Here is a 24,642-nt window from a genome sequence, read left to right as displayed (position 1 = left end):
TGTTAGGACTAAGGACACAAGATACAGAACTACTACAAGAAACTCCTAGGTGGTTCCAGCACTAGGACTGAGAAATCCGCGCAGATAAGGCAGGCGTCAGTGCAGCTACAAGACGCCCACTTGAGGCCAGAACCATCAGCGACTGAGTGTCATGTGCCTTAGTCCACCACGGGCTTCGCAAAAGGCTAACGGTGCTGGACACCGGGAGGGCGCTCAAATATTTGTTGAATAAATGTCTACATTACACAACCTGTTTTGAGTCAACTGCATCCCAACCCAGAAAATAATCGAGATATGTTTGAGCTGAATTAGAGTGTCACTTTGCACATATAAAATCTCTCTTGCCGTGAGTCTGCAGGACTAGAACAGTTTAAAAAGTAAGCCTCGTTGGTTTTTTTTTTCTTTTCATTACTCTGACTTTTATAATTTGGGCTTCGGCATGAGCATCAAAACGGCAGCAGAGCAGAGCGAGACTTTTCAAAGTCTTGTCGCAAAGATACTTCGTGGTGAAGGGCTCCAGCCCCGCTTTTCCGCGCTGGGGTTCAATCCTGGGCAGCCGGTTCGGGTTGGGGAGATGTCTCGGCCGCTCCCCCTAACCTCTTGCTAGGGAACAGTCCCTCCCCGCTCCCCATTCCACCTCCACCTGCTGGAGAAAAGATCACAGGTGGTAGGGTGAGGGTAGTCCGAGCAGCCCCGGTGGGCGCTTACGCGGGCCACCCCGCTCGGTCGCTCCCCGCCTTTGCAAACTGTGTGCTGAGGCACGAGGCGCCCGGGCACTCGGGCCCAGGCAGCAGCGGCGGCGCGCGCACGCGCACTCCGCGGCCCCGCGCGGCTCCTCAACATTCAATTCCACGTGTTGCTTGTTGTAGGCGCCACAGGTTCCCCACCTGCGTCCAGGCGCTCGGGCCGCTCTGCCTCTGCCGGCGGGCTCTGGGGAACCGCTGGGTCGGCGCGCCCGGGGCTGGCGGAACAATTCCTGAGGCGCTCAAGCTCACCCCCAACGCTAACTCCGCCTATTCAATCCCGGCGGCTCCCCCTCTCCCCCCTCCCAATCCTCCTCCCGGCTCCTGCCCGCCCCTTTCGCCCTGGTGGTAGGAAACACTCCTGAATCTAACTCGACGTGTCCGGAAAGCCCTGGCCAGTTTTCCTTTCGTTCTGCGGCCGCTGCAGCCAGCCCCGCGGCTCCCTCAGACCTGCGGGCGCAGCCGCCGGGGGTGAGGCGCTTGGGGACCGCGGGCCGAGCGGTGGGGATCCCCGAGCACCATGCTGGACCCGTCTTCCAGCGAAGAGGAGTCGGACGAGGGGCTGGAAGAGGAGAGCCGAGATGTGCTGGTGGCAGCCGGCGGCTCGCAGCGAGCTCCGCCGGCCCCGACTCGGGAAGGGCGGCGGGACGCGCCGGGGCGCGCGGGCGGCGGCGGCGGCGCGGCCAGATCCGTGAGCCCGAGCCCCTCTGTGCTCAGCGAGGGACGAGACGAGCCCGAGCGGCAGCTGGACGATGAGCAGGAGCGGAGGATCCGCTTGCAGCTCTACGTCTTCGTCGTGAGGTGCATTGCGTACCCCTTCAACGCCAAGCAGCCCACCGACATGGCCCGGAGGCAGCAGAAGGTGAGTCGCGGGACCGGTCGCCTCCTACCACCACTTCTCCCTGGGGTTTTCTCCCGGGAGAGCTCTGGGACGCCTCCCGTCCTTCTGCGAAACGCAGGACACCGTATTTTTGTTAGTCTTTGAGGGCAGAGGAATCTTTGGGGACAAGACGGTGCTTTCACCCGCCGGGTATGGGGCTGCAGCGGACACCTCTTCTCCTCCTCCCCGCCTGGGCTGGCAGGAGCTGTCGGCTCACCATCCGTGAGACAGAGACCAACAGCGCCGACCGCGCCGCGGTTGCACCCGGCAGGCGTAGCTCTGGTCGGATTAGAATGCAACTCCCATCAACTTTAATTTCCAACAGCACTGGTGCATTCCTGTCTACCTAGCCTGGCGTGATATTGCTAGAGCTGGGTTTGCCAAGGGTCTGAATGAGTGTTGTAGCTAGGCGAAACAGGTGGAGCCCGAGTACTTCTCTTAGCTAGAGTGAAATCTTCACTTAAGAGGGGTAGAAATTTTCCTCAGTGAATAAAAAAGTTAAATTCATACGTTTCCTATATTGCCATACAACCAGGACATCAAATCCAAACACCGAAGAAGGCGTGCAGCTTTGTAAAGTGTTTGTGGGTAAGTAATTTCTGGTCTGGGCAGGCCTAATTAATGAAATACACTATTATTGATGAAAGATAAAGGATTGATGCATGACCACTTCATAACAAATGCTTTCCAAATGCTTTTTTGGGGAGCAAAATGCTTTTTCTCCCCCAAAAGGTAAGAAGTTTGTTTCAGGTGAAAGGCCGGCCAACTTGAGTTTCAAAACAAGACCCCAGGGGCCTGATGTTCTGTAACAGACACGAGTAATGACTCAAATTGTCCTAAGTGGTTAAATGTTTACAACAGAAACTCTGGAAAATCTTTTTAATAGAATGCTGAACCTGGAAGGTTCTGTAGAAATCAGTAACAGTTCCCTCAGTTTGTGACAAGACCTGGAGATCCAGAGAGATTGTAGTCTGCTCAAGCATACCTAGATGCACAGACATTTATTAGTTTTCTGAAATATTGACTTCAGTGTGTGAGGCATTTTTAGAAATTTGGAGAGGTTTTGAGTTGACTTCAACTATAACTGTAGTTCAGAGTAAATTCAGTCTCCCTACACTCTCCTACCCCCATTTAGATAACCTTTATTTTTTGAGGTATAATTGACATGTAAACTATACATACCACTCAACCCTAACTATTGGTGGTTTCATAGGTGTATAAGTATCATGGGGATAAGTACACACCTATAGTTAACACTATTGTATGCTTAAAATCTGTCCTCTTAGAAAAAATTTTAGGTGGTCTTACCCAACTTTTTAAAACACACACAAACTGAGCGACTATTTTGGAATCATTTATTCTCTGGGAATCCTTATGGAATATTTCCCTACAGCTGGAGATTAATAAAAGATCCTTCAGGTATCCTAACCCTAGATATTGAGTCACAGAATGTTACAGTTGGAAGAGATCTCGAGATCCTAGGGAGACTCCTCATGTTGGAGAAGAGAAATAGGTCATAATAGCATTTCCCAATCCCAAACAAATTGGCACAGTTAAAGCCACCATTACTCAGGTAAGTTTTGAATGCCCTGAGGTGTTTTTATGAGCCTGCTGCTCCACTCCTGGATGAATCCCGTACTTCCTAATCAGTTGCTCCAATTGAGTCTGTTCTGAGGCAGTCACCCATGGCCTCTTCTCAATTCTAGTCAAGCGACTGTCAGCTTCAATAGTCATTGTTAAAACTATTTTTTGTTTATGTTGTGGTATGAGTTCATATCATCCAGTCTCTAGTTTTACCGTTCATATTGCATTTAAGCCTATTTTTAGTGTATTAAAGTGTAAAAATAATGTTTGGCAAAATTAAGAGACTATTTTCTCCTTGTAAATATTATCCTTGAAGATGCTTTTGCAAATTTACTACGAGTTGATTTATACTGTGAATACTTGTTGCATTTTGTTAATGAAGTGGACCCTCCCTTAGCTGTTCAAATAGTGCACTTTTCTCTGACTCCTTGTTTATTTGTTCAAAATTATTTGACTTGGCAAGCAGGTGCATTCACAATACTACTGGGGAGACTATTGTTATAACCTGATCCAGGCATTACCAAAGATAATTTCAAACTACAAAAAAAGCAAAATACTACATATATTCTATGAAAAAAATTAGAATCCTTAGGAATTTCCAAATTCTAAATGCTTAGAGCATTGAGCACAGGTTAACTTTTGTGAATTACTTTTATTTTTTATTAAGATGGATGCCAAATAACCTAAGTATTTACTTTACACAACTCTCCCCTACATTTTAAAAAATGTACTGCTTACCAAAGGGAGCTGGAGCAACTTTTGGCAGTCTGGTTTCCTCTTAGGGCAAAATGAAATGGGAATTTAACTATGTTCATGTGAATTTGATGCACAAGCTAATAAGTAATGCCAAAACGTACTTGAAGTCTTGCATTATACAGTTAGATTATCTAAAAGAAGTAACAAGGTAATTGCAAAATCACTAATCCATAGTGTATTTTATTCTGTATCTTCAAGTAGTCAGGCATCCAGTAAAAAGATTTAATAGCTTAAATTGTTGTCATTGAAATTAATATTGCTGCTTACTCACTTCTCTCAACTTCAAGAATTTAGAGACCCAGAAATTATGAAGAAAATTAATCACAAAGATAAGAGCTTTACCCAGGAGGCCAGGAGTCAGGTTTCTCTTCAGTCAAAGCCCTTTCACTATGAGAGCTGGTGAGTTTCTATGAACTAGAACTGAGCAGCACTGTTATTTATTTATTTTTTTCACTTGGCTAAAATGGTCCACAAAGTTAGTAGGAGGTTGTGTCTATGAGCTGTTTGAGAAAGCTTAGTAGCATTAAAACAGTTAATGAATACATGAATTTCTTTGCTTTTGTCTAGACTGTTTCAATTTTGAGGAATAATAGTGGTCAGTTTATGACATTCAAGCCCTCTGATTGACCACTGATGGTTTTACAGAAAATTCTGGGGGTGCATATGGGCTACACACTGTGACAGAGTGCCTTTCCAGGTGCTACACCTCCTAAGTGAACGTATCCAGGGGTTCACACGTGATAGGAGTATGAACTAATAAACAGTGATGGAAAGTGATGTCAGTAGTGATAGTGCTTGAGCCTGTAATGCTGATTTACCCTGATTACCTTTGCACCACCCCAATGCTAACAATGGTGATGATTAACTTTGGATGGTTCTAGATCTTCAGTTAAAGGTAGAGTCAGTGTTGAAACTAGAAAAACAGTAATACAAATCAGGTACTAATTAATAAAGGCAATTTGTTTGTTAGACTTTTGAAAAACATTGAGACCTTGGAGGAAAAAGTAAAAAAAAAAAAAGGGTTCCTTGGTGATTTGAAAGTTAGGGAGATCCTGATAAGCATAATGACCAACATAGAAGAGATTAAGTACCTTTACTCATAAATGTGAGTTCACAGACTTCAGGTCCAAATTCGTAACAATATTTAAGATGTATATGACTTAAAGTGCTGGTAGTTTTGATTAGAATCCATAGGTTTCTAGTCACTGCTCTTTTCATTATTTGAGTTTTTATGTATTTTTTAACTAGAAATAAGAGGGTATTAAAATAGAACCTACTAACTTTCCATATAATTCATATACCTATTTTTTTATGTTTCAGTGTGTGTCTCCACTGTAACCACACTAAATTGTGCCTTATTAAACCATTTTGTATAATCACTCCTACCACTTTGCATAATTTTCTGTGATAATTCTAAGTTTGAGAAATGTATGTAAATAATACTGTGAAATTGCAGATGGTGGGGAAGTAAACAGGTAAAATTGATCTGGAGAAGAACGTTGTGCGGAAATAGTATTGGGTGAAATAATATACCTCCAACTCGCTCATTTGAATGTTGTAACTACTATAAAGTGGCCACTTTTATCTCCCTTTGGACATAGTGGTATTTTCCGGGTTTTATTTTGTTTTCATCTTCTGACTACTTTGGTGTCTGCTGTGTACATGTAAGTCTCAGATTCAGTCCATGCCTCAAAGAATTAGTGAGGAATAGGATGGAGTAAAGATAATATAAAGGCAATGTGAAAGGGTCTTTTACTTTTCTGTGGGAAAGTGGGAACTAGTGTTCCTAAACATGTTTTGAGACCTCTGAAACTCACCTTATTCCCCTAAAGAAAGCCATAAAAATGGTAATACCTGTTGGTGTAAAACTGGTGAATTCAAAGTAATACTTTCCTGATGTTTCTAGCAAGCCCCAGAGACAAGTTAGCAGTGTTGAAGCCCCATAGTATGCCTTTCTTTCTGGCCTGCAGTTTTCCAGCAGATCTGATGATAGTCCAAAAATGCCATACTCTTCGGGAGATAGGGTGATTCATCTTTTGTGCTCCTTTGGCTTTGATACATTATGGTCCAAGTACAGAAGAGAGGGGTTGTGATATTTGCTGCTTTTAATTATGGGGAATACCTTGCCCTGTGGGGAGTGAGTTGGAAACCACATATTAAAGTAAAACCTCACACTGGACTTAAAACAGTATCTCAGGGAAAATTGCTTGTTGCTTCAGTTGATTCTTTTAACCTTCCACAGGGTATCCTGAGACCACAGCACTTAATTTGGTGGAATGAGTTGTGCTAATGAGAACTCAGATGGATTAAGTGACGTTGTCATTTGCTTCTTTCCTTCAAAAATGAAATCAGCTGCAATTTTGATATATAATGACTGCTTATAAAGTGAAATAAAATATTTTAATGGTGTGTTTTCCCTTTTCAGTTTTGTTTTGTTTTGTCTTTAATGGAAACAGCTCTCTTCATTCATACTCTTACAAAATAAACACAGTTTGTAAGGTCATTAAAGACTTTCAAAACAAAATAAGAAAGCTGATTGCCAGATTATAAAGTCTGAGAATTCTGAATGGAAAATTCTTTGTCATTTGCTAGTGAGGTAGACCACTTTTGACTGATTGTGCTACTTTATATTTATTTCAAATTAATTGAGACCTTTGGGAAGGAAGAGGTGGATTGCATAATCATGTGACATTGCTATTTCAGTTTTTAGCCTAGGAAAGACCTAAATTATAAATAGTGGACATATCAGTGGGACAAATGGCATATTTTCTAGGGTTTGAAGAGCATTTAAACATCAAATTATGGAATTGTTGTCCAAAATCTGTAATATATCATTTTATGTTCACTGTGTTTCAGTTACCTAAAAATTTTGATATGATTTCTTTAAGGAAAAAGAAGTGTGATTTTTATCTTAACTGCACATTAGAATCACCTGGAGAGCTTTAAAAACAATCTCATTATCCAGGTTGTACCCCAAGGTAATTAAATCAGTCTCAGGGGATGTAGTGTTAAAGCTTTCCAGGTGATTTTAGTGTACTGCCAAGGTTGAGAACCACTGTTCTAAAGAGAAGGTACAGAAAAATGGCTTATTTTCACCTGGGCAAAATGAAAGTATTTGCAATAACAAGTGAGATTACTAATTAAGCTGGTAGTTCATGTGCAGGAAAAGGTAATAGGGATGCTCGAAGCAAGGAACAAAAAACACACAAATAATACTCTAGAGTTTGTGCAGTCAATACAGTGGAGAGGCTAGTGCATATTTATTTAGACTTATAAAAGGTGTCTAGGTGATATGCTGGAGGCTTTTAAATTATATTCACAGTACTGTCTTTTATTCATTGTACAACTGTAGATAATTCACCACATTAGCAACAGAAAATATATATTGAATGCTTAGGGTAAGCGTGAGTGTTGCTTTCCATTCCAAAATGAGCTGGGAAGAAGAATACAGTGAAATCTCCAAGTTGGAGCTGACACTCAGTAATTCCTAACTGAACAGTACAGTTCACAAAGGTCCTACAAGACCGTTAGTGGGCAAACTGTTTCCTCAGTGTATGTAGTAGTAATGCGTACAGGTTTTCCAAAAAGTAAACTTTAGAAGTCATTCTAACATAATTGTCTTATTAAAGTAATTAAAATGACTTGTTTAAGTTCTGCTATGTCCAAAATTATAACATTAGGTGGACAGTAAGGAAAAGCTTCTATTTTCCTCAAATCTTATTAAAAAGGTACGTTGTTGGTTTGCCTTTGGGAGACTTTTACTTTGTACAGCATCATGAATGCTCTGCTTGCTTCTTGAAACTTTTATACCACTTTGTAGACGTTGTGGTTTCAGCACTTTCATTTTATACCTTCAAGTTAGTGATGGATTTTTATAATGAAAATATTCCTGGGGCAAAGGGCCTGAAAATTTAATGCCTGTCTTTGTCAATCTAATAGCTGAGATATTTAATTTGCTCCTTTCTGATTGCTTGTGAGGATGAGTATTTGTGGGCTAGTGTCCTTTTCCCCATTTCTTTTCTTTTCTTATTTTAATTTTTTATTTTTGAGATGGAGTCTTGTTCTGTTGCTCAGGCTAGAGTGCAGTGGCGTGATCTTGGCTCACTGCAACCTCCGCCTCCTGGTTCAAGTGATTCTCCTGCCTCAGCCTCCCTAGTAGCTGGGACTACAGGCACGTGCCACCATGTCTGGCTAATTTTTGTATTTTTGGTAGAGACGAGGTTTCACCATATTGGCCAGGCTGGTCTCAAACTCCTGACCTTGTGATCTGCCCACCTTGGCCTCCCAAAGTGCTAGGATTACCTGCATGAGCCACTGCACCTGGTCCTTTTTTTTTTTTTTTTTTTTTTTTTTTTTTGAGACAGAGTCTCACTCTGTTGCCCAGGCCAGAGTGCAGTGGTGCCATGTTGGCTCACTGCAACCTCTGCCTTCCACATTCAAGTGATTCTCATGCCTCGGCCCCTTGAGTAGCTGAGATTACAGGTGTGCACCACCATGCCCAGCTAATTTTTTGTATTTTTAGTAGAGATGGGGTTTTTCCATGTTGGCCAGGCTGGTCTCAAACTCCTGGCCTCAAGTGATCTGCCTGCCTCAGCCTCCTAAAAAGCTGGGATTGCAAGTGTGAGTCATGACGCCCAGCTTGCAGCCCGACTTTCCATGAATCTCTACTTTCATTACTAAGTGTTATGGCCCGATTAAACATTAATTATTTCCTTGGTAAACTATTTATTGAGTCCCTATTATGTGAATTTAACACTATCCAATATGTTCTGAGGATATAGTAAGAAAATAAAACAAGCAGAAATCCCCTTGTGGGCTAATGTTCAATAATTACAGGTTGCATGTCTATAAGTTTATTAATTTCTTTTTTCAAATTATCATGTAATTTTAACTTATGACAACTTTGTTTTTATTTATTTATTTGTTATTTTTTTTTTTTTTGAGACAGAGTCTTGCTCTGTCACCCAGGCTGGAGTGCAGTGGCACGATCTTGACACTGCAAGCTCCGCCTCCTGGGTTCACACCATTCTCCTGCCTCAGCCTCCTGAGTAGCTGGGACTACAGGCACCCGCCACCGCACCCGTCTAATTTTTTGTATTTTTAGTAGAGATGGGGTTTCACCGTGGTCTCGATCTCCTGACGTCGTGATCCGCCCGCCTCGGCCTCCCAAAGTGCTGGGATTACAGGTGTGAGCCACCGTGTCCGGCCGACAACATTGTATTTTAATTTCTGGTGTGGTTATTTCCCCCTCTTCTGTGTCAGAAATTTTTTACTTGTATCATTCATCCTTCCCTTCCCACTTTTTTTTTTTTTGAGACGGAGTTTCGCTCTGTTGCCAGGCTGGAGTGCAGTGGCACGATCTGGCCCACTGTAACCTCTGCCTCCCAGATTCAAGTGATTCTCCTGTCTCAGCCTCCCGAGTAGTTGGGATTACAGGCACGTACCACCACGCCCAGCTAATTTTTGTATTTTTAGTAGAGATGGGGTTTCACCATATTGGCCAGGATGGTCTTGATCTCTTGACCTAATGATCCACCCGCCTTGGACTCCCAAATTGCCACTTTTTAAGAATAGTGCAGTAGTATAGCATCTTTGTTAGGAAAGCACTGTCTTCAGAGGGCTTGGGCTTCATCTTCTCACTCATTCACCGTGTGAACAAGGCAATTCATCTTTCTGGGACCTGACTACTCCTTTAGTAAAATGTTAATAATAACTTCATAGGATTTCTGTTGTGATGAAATGAGATGCCTGTAAAGTACATGCTCCTGATTAGATGCTATCGTTTCTAGTTATTAATTAAACCTGTTTGGGAAACGATATTTTTACTATATTCAGCCTTCTAGGAGCACACGATATCTTCAATTAGTCAAGACTCTTTGTAACTTTTTGAAGGTTTCATCATATAGATCTCTTGCATTTATAATCAAGTTAAATTTATATTTTATATTTTTTCTTATTGTGACATCTTTTTCTCATTATGGATAAATGGGAAGCTTTTTTGTTATTAACTAGTCATTGATGTTACTTAATTGTTGTCTTCAGTGTTGATCCTTTTAGATTTTCTAGGTAGGCAGTTGAAGCATCTGTTGATAGTGATGGCTTTTGTCTGGTCCTGTCCAATAGCTATACCTCTTTTGTTTCACATGTCACTATACTCTGTAGAACAGAACAGTATTTGTACTTAGTTGCCAAAACCCTTGTTTTGATCCATTATTCACTGGGCAGTGCTTTTGGTGCTTTACCAGTGAATATGCTGTTGGTTAGGATTCTTGGATAGAATTCTTGGTATTCCTTATTGTTTATCCTTTTTCAAAAATTACATTAAGAAAATAAAATACATCAAGAATTGATACTGAATGTTATCAAATTCCTTTTTTGTATTAATAGAGGTGAATGCCTAGTTTTGTTTTACTGGTGTGACAGATCAGATTACTAGGTTTCCTATTATTAAAGCTTGTTTGCATTTCTCGGGTAATTTCTACCTGATTATGACTTTTTTTTTTAATACACCTTTGAGTCTGAGTTTCCTGTACTTTTAATTTTTACATGTATGTTCATAAGAGAAAGGTCTATCAATAATGGTGTTAACTGAGAAACATTTTACCTTTATATGTGCTCTAGAATAGTTTTTTTGTTTTGTTTTTGGTACGTAAATCAAATGAGACATGAAGTTTTGAAAGAATTCACTCGTGAAATTACCTACATCCAGACCCTGTGTTTTTTGGCCTATTGCTTTTTCTTCTTATTCAAAATTAAAATATGATAATTGCATGATTTCAGAAAATTGGCTATTTTCAGATATATTAACATTTTTCGCTTATTTTTCCAATATCCTTTATGTTAGCTATAAGTCTTATTTTAGATTATATTCTTCCTAAAAATATACATGTATATATATAAAATGGTGGAGTGCAGTGGCTAATACATGTAATCCCAGCATTTTGGGAGGCTGGGGTAGAAGGATCACTTAAGCCCAGGAGTTGGAGACCAGCCTAGGCTACAGAGTGAGACTCAGTCTGTACAAAAAATAGAAAAATTAGTCAAGCATGGCGACTCATGCCTGTGTTCCCAGCTACTCAGGAGGCTGTGGTAGGAGGATCACATGAGCCCAAGAGGTCAAGGCTACAATGATCTGCGATTGCACCACTGCACTCCAGCCTGGGTGACAAAGTGAGACCCTGTCTCAAAAGAAAAAATAAATATAAAATTAGATTTGCTGGATTCCCTTATTTTATTTTTTGACACAGAGTCTTGCTCTGTCGCCCAGGCTGCAGTGCAGTGGCACGATCCTAACCCACTGCAACCTCTGCTTCCCAGGTTCAAGTGATTCTCCTGTCTCAGCCTCCCAAGTAGCTGGGATTACAGGCGTGCACCACCACGCCTGGCTAATTTTTGTATGTTTTGGTAGAGATGGTGTTTTGCCATGTTGGCCAGGCTGGTCTCGAGCTCCTGACCTCAAGTGATCCACCCGCCTCAGCCTCCCAAAGTGCTGGGATTACAGGCATGAGCCACTGCACCTGGCCAGATTCCTTTTTTTTTTTTTTTAAGTTATATCTGTTAACTTTATAAGTTCTGCTATTTTAGAAATCAATAGTTTGTATCCTTTCTTTGTGCTTCCCTTAGGGTTGTCTTTTGTTGTTGCTTTTAAAGAAGACCAAGGGAATGGAGAGAGACATGAGAGAGTGGTTCTTCCATCTAGCTTCTGTTTTAGGATTACTTTATTTTTGGTTTTGTAATAAGATAATGAGAATATATGAAAGCTATGAATTTAAGTGCAGTTTGGTCTCAGTCCTTATGTTATAACACATTTTTATTTAAATATTCTCATTTCAGATTTTACTTTTTTCCTGGAACCAGTATTTACATATTTAATCAGAAGAATAATTTAGAAATTGCAGTTGAAAAATTTGTTTTCTCTTTAGTAATAGATTTACAATTTTATGTTGACAGAGAATGTTGCTTATGGTACTTAGCATTGTTGTATGTAATTTAAGTTTTTCATCACAAATTAGTATACTGATTTTAAGATTAAAAGTTTGCTATATATCTAATAATTAGCATTATTATAGTAATCATTCCTATCTTATTTTTGTCTTCTTTGACTAAATTATCTTATTAATTGTATTAATTTATTTTGCATTTCCAGCCATATTTAATTCATATGTTTTGATTCCAGTCTCTTAGTTGTGTAAAGATTCATGAGTATATGCTTACAATCACTGAAAATTAACTTCATTTGATCCACTTACTGTGTATATGGGACAAGGATTCTACTTTGTTCAGATTTAACACTGATTTTACTTTCTTTTGGTGGAGTTTGTCAGAGATATTGAAAAGTATCCATAATACATATACACCTACACTCTTATATTCACCTAGTTATGTCTAATGTAAACACATATGTACACATATATCTGCAAATGTATACACACTCACATTTATGGATTGCTTTGTATTGAGGAAAATTATGCAACAATTTATGCCTAGTCCATGCTTTAATAAGAGGGTTTAAACATTTTATTAATTACCACTGATATGTTTAATCTTATTTTCTGTTTTGTTCAGTGTTTTCTGTTTTTTTTTTTTAAAAAAAAGTTTGTTGCCTAGGTTTTCTTCTAGGGTTTTTATGGTTTTAGGTCTCACATTTAAGTCCTTAATCCATCTTGAGTTAATTTTTTATAAGGTGTAAGGAAGGGGTCCAGTTTCAGTTTCCTGCATATGGCTAGCCAGTTTTCCCAACATTATTTATTAAATAGGAAATCCTTTCTCCATTGCTTGTATTTGTCAAGTTTGTCAAAGATCAGATGGTTGTAGATGTGTGGCGTTATTTCTGAGGCCTCTGTTCTGTTTCATTGGTCTATATATCTGTTTCAGTACCAGTACCATGCTGTTTTGGTTACTGTAGCCTCAAAGTATAGTTTGAAGTCAGTTAGCATGATGGCTCCAACTTTGTTCTTTTTGCTTAGGGTTGTCTTGGCTATACAAGCTCATTTATTGTTTCCATATGAAATTTAAAGTAGTTTTTTCTACTTCTGTGAAGAAAGTCAATGGTAGCTTGATGGAGATAGCATTGAATCTATAAATTACTTTGGGTAGTGTGGCCATTTTCGTGGTATTGATTCTTCCTATCCATGAGCATGGAATGTTTTTCCATTTGTTTGTGTCCTCTCTTATTTCTTTGAGCAGTGGTTTGTAGTTCTCCTTGAAGAGGTCCTTCACGTCCCTTGTAAGTTGTATTCCTAAATATTTTATTCCCTTTGTAGCAACTGTGAATGGGAGTTCACTCATGATTTGGCTCTCTGTCAGGACACAGGCAAGGGCAAAGACTTTATGATTAAAACACCAAAAGCAGTGTCAACAACAGCCAAAACTGATAAATGTGATGTAATAAAACTAAAGAGTTTCTGCACAGCAAAAGAAACTGTCATCAGAGTGAACAGGCAACTTACAGAATGGGAGAAAAATTTTGCAATCTATCCATCTGACAAAGGGCTAATATCCAGAATCTACAAAGAACTTAAACACATTTACAAGAAAAAAACAACCCCATCAAAAATTGGGTGAAGTATATGGACACTTATCAAAAGAATACATTTATGGAGCCAACAAACATATGAAAAGCTCATCATCACTGGTCATTAGAGAAATGCAAATCAAAACCACAATGAGATATCATCTCATGCCAGTTAGAATGGTGATAATTAAAAAGTCAGGAAACAATAGATGTTGGAGAGGATGTGGAGAAACAGGAATGCTTTTATACTGTTGGTGGGAATATAAATTAGTTTAACTATTGTGAAACACAGTGTGACAATTCCTCTGGGATCTAGAACCAGAAATACCATTTGACCCAGCAATTTCATTACGGGGTATATACCCAAAGGATTATAAATCATTATACTATAAGGACACATGCACACGTATGTTTACTGCAGCACTGTTTACAATAGCAAAGACTTGGAACCACCAAAAATGCCCATCAATCATAGACTGGATAAAGAAAATGTGGCACATATACACCACGGAATACTATGCAGCCATAACAAAGGATGAGTTCATGTCCTTTGCAGGGGCATGGATGAAGCTGAAAACCATCATCCTCAGCAAACTAACACAGGAACAGAAAACCAACCACTGCATGTTCTCACTCATAAGTGGGAGTTGAACAATGAGAACACGTGGACACAGGGAGGGAAACATCACACACCAGGGCTTATTGGGTTGGGGGGCTAGAGGAGGGAGAGCATTATGAGAAATACCTAATATAGATGACAGGTTGGTGGGTGCAGGAAACCACTATGGCACATGTATACCTATGTAACCTGCACATTCTGCACATGTATCCCAGAACTTAAAGAAATTTTTGTTTTGTGCCTTTTGCTATATGGACTCCATTTAAAAAAATATATATCTGGAAAACGAAATGCCAAGTACAGTAGGTGGGTTTTACTTTCTCCAAAGATCATTTTCCTTAGGGAGGCATTTGGCTACCTGTGTTTAAGGGCATTTCTGTATTCCTTTCCTGGAGCTAGGGACAGATAGGGTGAAACAATATAACTCTTCCTTCGCCTTCCTTATGGTTGTCCTTACTATACTGATTCAAAGGGCAGGACACATGTGTTTTAAGAGGCTGTGTCTCCAGTTTTGTTCTTAGGTTGTGAAGTCAGCGGACATTCCTCTGGAAATTGGGTTACAGTTTTAACTTTAGTTTACGGTGTTGTTACCCTATTTAAATTTTTTTTTTCTGGATCTGCATGGAATTTTTTATTAGAGCATGGGAAAAATAAATTCTGCTACCATGAAACTTGTATTCTTACTAGTTTAACATATTTAGGAAAATGCATTCCAAATTTTATTTAAAGAGATGAGAGCCTTAATTTGGTTCTCTAGAAAAACTAAAACTAAAAATACTGCTTAGTTAAAAAGGCTTACAAAATGCTGAATATCATAAGAAAAAATTCTGAAATATAACAAGACAACTTTAGCCTACACTTTTGAAGCTCTTCTTTTCTTACTCAGAAGGACTACATATATTCTCAAGCAGTAGTAAGTAGGGAGATTGAGATAAAGCCCATTCTTGTTCCCTCATCCTTGCTTTAGGTCCACTGTGTTTTGACATGTTTTATATTATAAGCTTCTGTATAAAGCTTTCTTTGACAAAACAAAGGTTTCTGTAATGAATCTCATTGTTTTTGACTGGAACACCTGAAATGACAGAGAGGGAGGCCAAAATGTTCAAGTAATTATGAAAATTTAAAGTTACATGATTAAAGTGTGCAACACTGTAAGAATTCCTATAAAGTTTGATCACCATATCTTAGAGTCCTAGGCTTTGGACTTTATCCTTTTTCTTTCCTTTAAATCACCTTAAAACTATGTAAGAGATAAGCAGTGTGGGGCTATACAGCTTAATCCACCACAGATCTTGGTATAAGAAGCTGAACTCTAATAGGTGAGATGTTAAGTTTGTGATCCTTCAAATAAAGAGAGATTTTTTACAAGTCAGTTGTTTGGAGCTCAGGGGAGAGATTTGGGCGCAAGAGTTAAATTTGAGTGTTGTCATATGTATGATGATTGGAACCATGGGTTTGGATGAGGAAGCCCAAGAAAAGAGAGTCTAGCAAGGAGAAGATTTTAAGGACTAGTCTTAATGAACTACTGGATTTAAGACTGGAGAGAAGGCTGAGCTGGAGAAGGAAATGGAGAAGAAATAGCCCGATGTATTAGAAGAAAACTAGGATGGTCCATGTCATAGAAACTAATGAAAGAGCTACTTAACAGGATGAGTAGAAAACAATGTCAGGTGCTACTGAATGATCAAGTAAGATGGAGATTGAAAATGTTAATTGGATTTAGCAATATGGAGATTACCTTTAACATTGGTGACCCAGGGAACTCATTTTAGGTTCTATTTCACACAAGCCACATTTTCAGACATTGACATTCCTAAACTGTATTTTGTATGCTGAATCTAGCCTTTCTTTCTTTAGCAGAGGAACAGCTTGAGTTATTACTTGGTGGCTTTGCTGCTTAACAGTTAAGCTTCAAAAGTGTTACGCTTTTTATATCCTGTGTTTTTTTTGGGGGGGTTAATACTGTATAAATATAAATGTACATATGCATGTATTTGTTGTTCTTTTGTTTTATAATAATTAAAAATTGTCAGTGATAAGCATATATTTTGAATGTGGTACAACTGAGATCAAGATCATGAAGCATCCTGCAAATAGAAAATCCTTGATATTGAGTACTTAAGATTGGTTGTTTTTCATTTCATTTGAGAATGAAAAGAGAAAACTCAAAGAACATGTGAAAATGCTGGAATACATAAGTCAAAAAGTGGGATGAAACCAGGGTGTAATTTTTTTTTTTTTTTTTTAAGCACTGTGGCAATCTCTCCCCTTCTCCATTGTCCCCTGTCTTTCTTTGTTTGACTTTTCCATTTTCAGTTTTCTATCTTAGGACCCTATCTGTAGTAAAGATCTACTCTTCTTTGTCCTTTCTAAATTGCTGTATCTTCATCTATAAAATGATTAATACTTGCTTCAGTGAGATGGTAGGAAGATACATAAAATAATTTCTGAAAAGCACTTAGTGCAGTGTCTCACCTGGACTATATCTTCAAAAAGTTTCCTGTTAACATTTTGTAATAATTTACATTCAGGGAAAAATGTTCCCTGCTATAAAGCATATTACATTTATCAACAAATATTGAGGCAATATTTGAACAGATTTCATGTGGTAGGAACTATTTCAGGCACTAGAATATAGACATTGGAATATAGACATGGACAAGATAGCCTTTTTTATTTATTTTTAGGTGACAGTTGTGTATGTCTGGTACAATGTGATGCTTTAATCTATGTATACATTGTAGAATGATTCAATCTAATTAACATATCTATCACCTCACCAACTTATCTTCTTTTTGTGGTGAGGTTGTTAAAAATCTATTTGTGTACCAATTTTGAAATATACAATACATAATTATTAACTGATTGGTCACCATGCAGTACAGTAGATCACTAAGATTTATTCTTAGGGTTCAACTGAAACTTTGTACCCTTTGATCAACATCTCTACTTTCTCCATCCCTCCCACTCCCTCCAGCCTCTGGTAGCCATCTTTCTACTCTGTTTCTATGCCCATATATTTACAATTATTATAACTTTTGGATGAATTGACCCCTTTATTATTATATAATGACCTTCTTTGTCTTTTTTTACAGTTTTTGATTTAAAGTCTATTTTGCCTTATATGTATAGCTACCCCTGCACTCTTTTAGTTTTCATTTGTGTGGAATATCTCTTTTCTTCCCTTCGCTTTGAATCTGAATGTGTCCTTAGAGATGAAATTAGTCTCTTTTTGGAAGCATGTAGTTGGATAGTTGCATCTTGTTTTTTTATCCACTAAGCTGTTTGATGTCTTTTGATCAGAAAAGTTAACCCATTTATTTTCAAAGTAATTATTGATAGGTAAGGATTTACTATTAAATTTTGTTAATTGTTTTCTGGTTAATATGTAGATCCTTTGTTCCTCTCTTCTCTTGCTGTGTTCCTTTGTGGTTTGAGGATTTCTCTATGGTATGCTTTGAATGTTTTCTTTTTGTGTATCTACTGAGGGTTTTTGCCTTGTGGTTACCATGAGGCTACCATAAAACATTTTATACTAATAACAGGCTGTTTAAAGCTGATAATAACTTTGATCACTTGCATAAACTCTATACTTTTACTCTTTTCCCATTCACAATTTATTATTCATGACATATTTTGTATCTTTTATTGTTTGTGTCAGTTAGCAAATTATTAAAGCTCTAGCTTTTAATAGTTTGGCTTTTAATCTTCATACTAGAGATATATTTGGTATTCACAACTCCATTACAGTATAAGTGTGTTCTGTGTTTTATTACATAACTTTTACCAGTGAGTTTGACATTATTGTGTTGCTCCTTAGTGATCTTCTCCTTTAGCTTGAATGACACATTTTAGCATTTTTTTTGTAAAGCAGGTCTAGTGGTGATAAATTCCTTTAGCTTTTGTATGTCTGAGAAAGTTTTATCTCCCCTACATTTTTGAAGGACAGGTTTGCTGGGTATAATACTATTGGCAGTTTTGTTATTTTTCTTTTAGCTCATTGAATATATTATCCCATTTACTTCTGGTCTTCAGGGTTTCTCTTGGAAAAATCTGCTAGTAGTCTTATAGAAGTTCCTTTGTATGTAACAAGTCACTTTCTCATTCAGATTTTTCAATATTTTCTCTTTGTTTTCACTTTAGAAACAATATTTTAACTTATTTATAACAATTTGATCATAATGTGTCTTATTGTGGGTCTATGGATTCATCATATTAGGTGTCCAATGAGGTTCTTAGATCTGGATTTCTAATTTCTTCCCTAGACTTGGGCGGTTTTCTGTCATTATTTCTTTAAATATGGTTTGTATTCCTTTCTCTTTTCTCCCTCTGGTACTCTGATAATGCATACTTTATTCACTTGATGGTGTTCCATAATTCCCTTAGGTTATCTTCAGTCTTTTTCATTCTTTTTTCATTTAGCTCCTCAGATTCGATGATTTCCAATGATTTTGTCTTTAAATTTGCTAATCTTCTCTTCCTCTTAACTTAGGCTGCTATTCAACCTGTCTATTGAATTTTTGAGTTCAGTTATTATAGTCTTCAGCTCAATGATTTCTGTTTAATACCTTTTAATATGTTCTATCTCTTCATTGAAATTATCAGTTTGTTCTTGTATTGTTCTCCTTACTTTAGTGAGTATCTTTACTACTGTCCTTTTGAACTCCTTGTCTGGTCAGAAACATATCTCCATTCATTAGCATAAGCTTCAGGAGATGTATCTTGTTCTTTTATTTGGAACATCTTTCTGTTAGTTAATTTTCCTTGACTCTCTGTGTTGGTTTCTGTGCCTTAGATAAGAGAACCACCCCTTCCTGTCTTGTTAGAGTGGTCTTGCGTAAAAGATCTTTCTTTCCAATCAGGGATTCTATGTTCTAAGCTCTGTGTTTGTCCAACCTGCTGTCTTTGTTCTTAGTGGCTCCCAGGAAATTAGAGTGTCAAGTCATGATATTGCCTTAAGAGAGGTGAGAGAAGACAGCCTCTTGAGATGTAGCTGGAGAGGTTGGAATGTTAAATATATATTCCTGTTCCTTCTTTGAGAAGTGGAGAGCTAGAGTTTATCCCCCACTCATTCTGCCCTACACTAAGGAGAGAGTCTGAGGAAGAATCCTGTACTCTTGGTCAGACTGCTCACTTTTAACCTGGGGAGATAGTTGCTGAAGGTTTGCAAGTTTAAAAGTCACTTTTGTTCTCTGTGGTCTGGGAGACCAGCAGTGTAGAGCTCCATCAACTTCCAGAGCTAGGTGATTTAGGAGCCAGTCACTCAGGTGAAGGCTGTAAAAGTTGGAGCATTTGATGCATGCAGAAACTACTTCCAGGGAGAGTCTGCAGATAATAGATTTATTGTTGAAGCAAGTCAGAGAAGAAAGATCAAGAAGTGCCCACTCTGGCATTAAGGCAAACAGAAGTCTCACAACCTTCTGGCAGGAAGAGATGTCTAGTTGGGAGTTATCATTGAAATGAACCAGGGAGAAAGGCACAGAGGGTGCTCACTTTCCCCTTCAGGCATGAAGAGGTCCATTCCCCAGCTTCCTTCCAATGTGAGATTGGAGGACTATATCTCAAAAGCAAGCCAGGAAAGAAGGCTTAGGGAGTGCTTTCTCTTCCATTGTTGCTGGCAGAGGCCTCCCATCAGTTTCCACAGAGAGATTTTCCATGGGTCTGGAATTGTCCCTGGGGCAAAGGGAGTGCCATGCTTCCCATTTAGGCTCAGATAAGTTTATTCTTTATTTGCTATGCAGGTTTATAGAAGTTGGGCTGATCCTGGGGGCTACAACTGCTGGGAATGACCATGCAGTCAAAACTCCCTTTGTTCTTTGTGCTTGAGAGAAATCATCTGACGCCCTCTCCCTGCCATTCCTCAGGCATGGTGATTTAAGAGCAAAGCCCTTCAGCAGGGACTCTAAAAGTTGGGCAGGGTATATGTTGTACAAGACTATCACCCTTGAAGAATAAGCTGGGAGTTGATATTTCCTTCCTATGTGCTCAGGGTGGAGTTAGTGTGCACATATATCTCAGCTTTTTCTACCCATTTTGACAAGGGTATTTCCTCAGTTGTCTGGTACACAGGAGTCTTTCAACTGGATTCTTTCTCTTGGAGAGAATTGATTTCTTAGTGTGTGAGAGGAGGGACAGTCAGGAGCCCCCTATTTTATCATGTTGCTCAAGGAAGCCCTTTTGGAGCTTATATTCTAGTAGAGGAGATGGATAAGCAACAGATAAATATATGTATATTCCTCCTAAGGGAGAGTAACTGTGGGAGGGGGTTTGGTGTCAGTGTTATTTTAGATAGGGTGGTCAGGGCAAGCCTCTTGTAGAAGCAGGTAGCTGTTGATCAGGATTAATTAAGTGAAGGACTGAGCCACTTGGAAATAGAGGAGGAAAGAGTATCCAATATAGCACTAAAGCAAGAATAAAAAGCCCTGTGGTGGAATAGAATAAGCTTTTCCTATAAAAAGCAGCAAAGTTGTGCAGGGTGGCTAGCATGATGTGAGAAGAGGAAAGTGGGAAGAATTGCATCTGGAGAGGTATGCAGAGGCTAGCTTATATGAACTTTTTAGGCCATGGTAAGATGTTCGGAATTTAGGTGTGCTGGGAAGCTGTTGGAAGGTTTTGAAAAGTTTCAGGAAATGATCTGATTAAGATTCTAAAAAGATCTCTTTGTCTGATCTGAGAATAGACAGTGCCACTACATGGCACAGCTTCAGGGGTATTTTTGTTTGTTTTGGTTTGAGACAGTCTTGCCCTGTTGCTCAGGCTGTAGTGCAGTGGCACAATCACAACTCAACTGCAACCTCCACCTCCTGGGTTCAAGCATTTCTCCTGCTTCAGCCTCTCGGGTAGCTGGGACTACAGGTGTGTGCCACTAAATCTGGCTAATTTTTGTATTTTTAGTAGAGATGGGGTTTCACCATGTTGGCTAGGCTGGTCTGGAACTCCTGACCTCAGGTGATCCACCCACCTCGACCTCCCAAATTGCTGGGATTACAAGGTCTGAGGCACTGTACACAGCCACCAGAGACTTTGTTTAGATGGAATTTAAGGCACCCTCTTAGAGTTTTACAGTCTTGAGAATAGATTGTAGGGGCAAGAGTAGAAGAAGAAAGACCAATTTGGAGACTGTAGCAGTGGTTAAAGTTTGAATAGGTGGTAGCCTGAGAGGTAATACAGAATGTAGCCTAAAAGTATTTGCTCAATATTATTTGTTTATAAATGCAGTAGGGTGAAACTGTGCTATTTTGAGATTATAACATGGTTAAAAATGTTTAAGCTGTTTTATTAAAATAATAAATATGTTTATGTGGTTAAATAAGCCTTGCAGAACTTGAAAGCAACAGTCCCCTGCCCCACTCTTTCCCATTCCCAGTCACATTCTCAGAAGAAATTCTTTTAACTATTAATGGTTTTAATTCTTTGGGAAAATACTTCCAACATCAAAATAAGATGCCTACACCACTTTCCTTCATCCATTCTTCTTAGACTTTAGTCTTTACAGTACTTCCTGCAGAGGGTGCTGGGTGGGGAAGATGTAGCTCACTCACACAAACATGTGGCTCCCCTTTCTTCCACTTGGAATATGGTTATCTACTGCTAGTGGACCTCCAAGATGTTCTCACATTCTTATAAGCAACAGAATTTTTAGTTGGATAAATGCTGTGTGGCTGAAGTCTACATTTCTCATTTTCCCTTTCCCCCTTTCATTAACAATGGGACTGAGCATGATTATCTATAGAGAATGTGGGTCAATAACACAACTCTGGGAAACACCAGCTTTGTTATTTCTACCATGCGAAATAGGACCAGGTCCCATAAAATCATCAGTCTTAATGAGGAATTGCAGAGGCAATGTTTGTTACAAGCCAGAGACTGCTGATACTTCTCTGAGGAGAGTAGAAAGTAAGTTTTGCTGCAATAGGAGCAAGAATTGGCTTAGAATTGTTGCCTCAAAAATCTGTCAGTAGCTGGCTGGGGAACAGTCAGGGTCTCACATGTGTCACAGCATCTCTTCCACTGCAGCTGTAGCCAAGACTTAAGGTCAGTCTAGTGGGGTGTCTTAATCTGTTTAGCGTTGCTGTAAAGAAATACCTGAGGCTGGGTAATTTATAAAGGTAAGAGATTCTGCAGACTATACAAGAAGCACGGCACTGGCAAGGCACTGGCAACTGGTGAGAGCCTCAGGCTAATTCAATGTATGTGGAAGGCAAAGTATTGCTAGTGTATGCAGAGATTACATGGTGAGAGAAGAAACGAGAGAGTGTGAGAGAGGAGATCCAGACTCATTTTAACAACCATCCCTCACGGAAACTAACAGAGTGAGAACTCCCTCACCACCCACCACAGGGAGGGCATTAATCATGAGGTGTCCACCCCCATCACCCAAACACCTCCCATTAGGCCCCTACTTCCAACATTGGGATCAAATTTCAGTATGAGGGTTGGTGGGGACAAACATACAAACAGAAGTGATGAATACAAACCTATGGGCCATTTTCTGAAAGGGAAGAAATGGTTCTTTCTGGTCACTTCCCCCTTCTTACTGGCTGGAATGTCAATGTCAGTGTGGTAGGAGTTAGAGCAGCCATTTAGACAAATTGATGTTGCTAGTTATTGAGAATAACAGAGCTACAAGTCGGAAGGAGTCTAGGGCCCATATCTTAACTAGTTTGCTTTGTAATTTAAATAGTATACGTATCTCTTTGTAATTTAATTAATATACTTATCCCTTTATGTCTTGTTCCTTTAGGTATAGACATTATGGCCCTGCATTTCTTGCTGACAATATTAATTGCCTACTTGATAGTCATTTTCCTTATTTCTTTCTTGCTGTAATATTTCCAGCCCTAGGTAAGGTACCTGCTTTTCTAGCTTTCCTGAGAGCTACAAGTGGCCATGTGACATAAGTTTTTTTTGTTTGTTTTTTTGATTTTTTTGAGACAGAGTTTCACTTTGTTGCCCAGGCTCGAGTGCAGTGGAAATTTCATGGCTCATTGAAGCCTTGACCTCCTGGGCTCAAATAATCCTTCTGACTCAGCCTCCCAAGTAGCTGGAACCATGGACACATGCCACCACCCCTGGCTAATTTTATTTTTTTGTATTTTTGGTGTATGACAGATAACACATTTTTAGCCTTGCTGCCTCCATCCCATGTCTGGAGCTGTAGCAATCATATTATGACTCTGGGGAAAATACCAAGGGAATTTCAGAGGTACTGGCTCAGACATAAGAGAATCTGAAACCATTGCCAACAGCATCTGCATTCCAAACTTATTTTTTCTGGAGCTTGATTGTTTTATGTTCTGTAATCCTCCTAAGGTTGATTATTTTATGTTCTGTAATCCTCATGAAGAGCTCTATCTACACTTTATTAATTTATTTATTTATTTATTTATTTATTTATTTATTTATTTATTTTTTTTGAGACGGAATCTCGTCCTGTCACCCAGGCTGGAGTGCAGTGGCGTGATTTCAGCTTACTGCAACCTCTGCCTCCCGGGTTCAAGCAATTCTCCTGCCTTAGCCTCCCGAGTAGCTAGGATTACAGGCACCCGCCACTACGCCCAGCTAATTTTTGTGTTTTTAGTAGAGACGGAGTTTTGACATGTTGGCCAGGCTGGTCTCGAACGCCTGACCTCAGGTGATCCACCTGCCTCAGCCTTTCAAAGTGCTGGGATTACAGGCATGAGCCACCATGCCTGGCTTATCTACACTTTAAGTTGTTGATTCTACAAATTGAAAACCTCCTAATGGAGTTCACATGATCAAGATCAACTACATTTGTCTGCACAGCCACATATATGTTGATTGCCATTTCATTCATTTGAACTTTTTTTGTAATTTTAACTTTATTTTTCTTCTCTACCCATCTTGTCTTCCTTTGTTGCCTCCTTAAATTGTTCTAGATTATAAACCCTGGTTCTCAGTGGGAATATTAATACTCCCTAGCAGACATTTAAAACATTGTGGGGGTGTTTTTGCATTTTCTCAGTGATTGGGCATTGCTATGGTATTTAGTGGGTAGGGTCCAGGGATACTAGAAATTCTGAAATGCATGATGAAGAATTGTTCTTCATCCTACATCACATCTCAGTGTTCTCTTAGACATTACATAGGCAAAATCTTGTTCATAATTATTTGAGCCTAGAAATAATTATTTACTTATATAAAGTGTATTTTATATGATTTTAATATATAGCAAGTTTTCGCAGATATGTAGAAGACACCCAGGTAAATTGAGGGAAGACTGAACTTTTCTTGTTAGCAACTTTTCTGAGAATTGCTCACCATTTTGAAAAACAATGTCACCAGCAGCAATAATGGTTGTGATATTTGTATTATCAATACAGGATGCATGTATCAGCCTTCATTTTCGGTTGTCACATTCTTCTTGATTTTATGGCTATGTACAAAAACTATTAAGCCTTTATTTCAAAATGTCAAAAAAAGAGAATAGTGTTGACAGCATTCAGTTAAATATTGCTTAACTTCCCCTAAGCCCAGACTTCTTTATTATATCAGTCTTCTTTATTACATAAGTGGGTGTACACAT

At 39.1% G+C, this 24,642-nt stretch overlaps 1 protein-coding gene across 10 annotated transcripts in view; it reads left to right on the top strand.

The window, feature by feature from the left end:
* Positions 1-847: 847 nt before the first annotated feature.
* CADPS2 (calcium dependent secretion activator 2) overlaps positions 848-24,642 on the top strand; it is a 564,312-nt gene continuing 540,517 nt past the window's right edge. For 5 of the 10 annotated variants that reach the window (XM_030826808.1, XM_030826805.1, XM_030826801.1 and 2 more), the window contains exon 1: positions 848-1,605. In XM_030826808.1, the coding sequence (XP_030682668.1) occupies positions 1,264-1,605 (342 nt within the window). In that variant the 5' untranslated portion in view covers positions 848-1,263. The other 5 variants (XM_030826804.1, XM_030826807.1, XM_030826802.1 and 2 more) reach the window with 3 other exon arrangements.

Source organism: Nomascus leucogenys, chromosome 13, assembly GCF_006542625.1.
Source record: "Nomascus leucogenys isolate Asia chromosome 13, Asia_NLE_v1, whole genome shotgun sequence".
Lineage (NCBI taxonomy): Eukaryota > Metazoa > Chordata > Mammalia > Primates > Hylobatidae > Nomascus > Nomascus leucogenys.
Note: the sequence above shows the minus strand (reverse complement) of the source record. Positions and strands in the feature narration are given on the sequence as shown.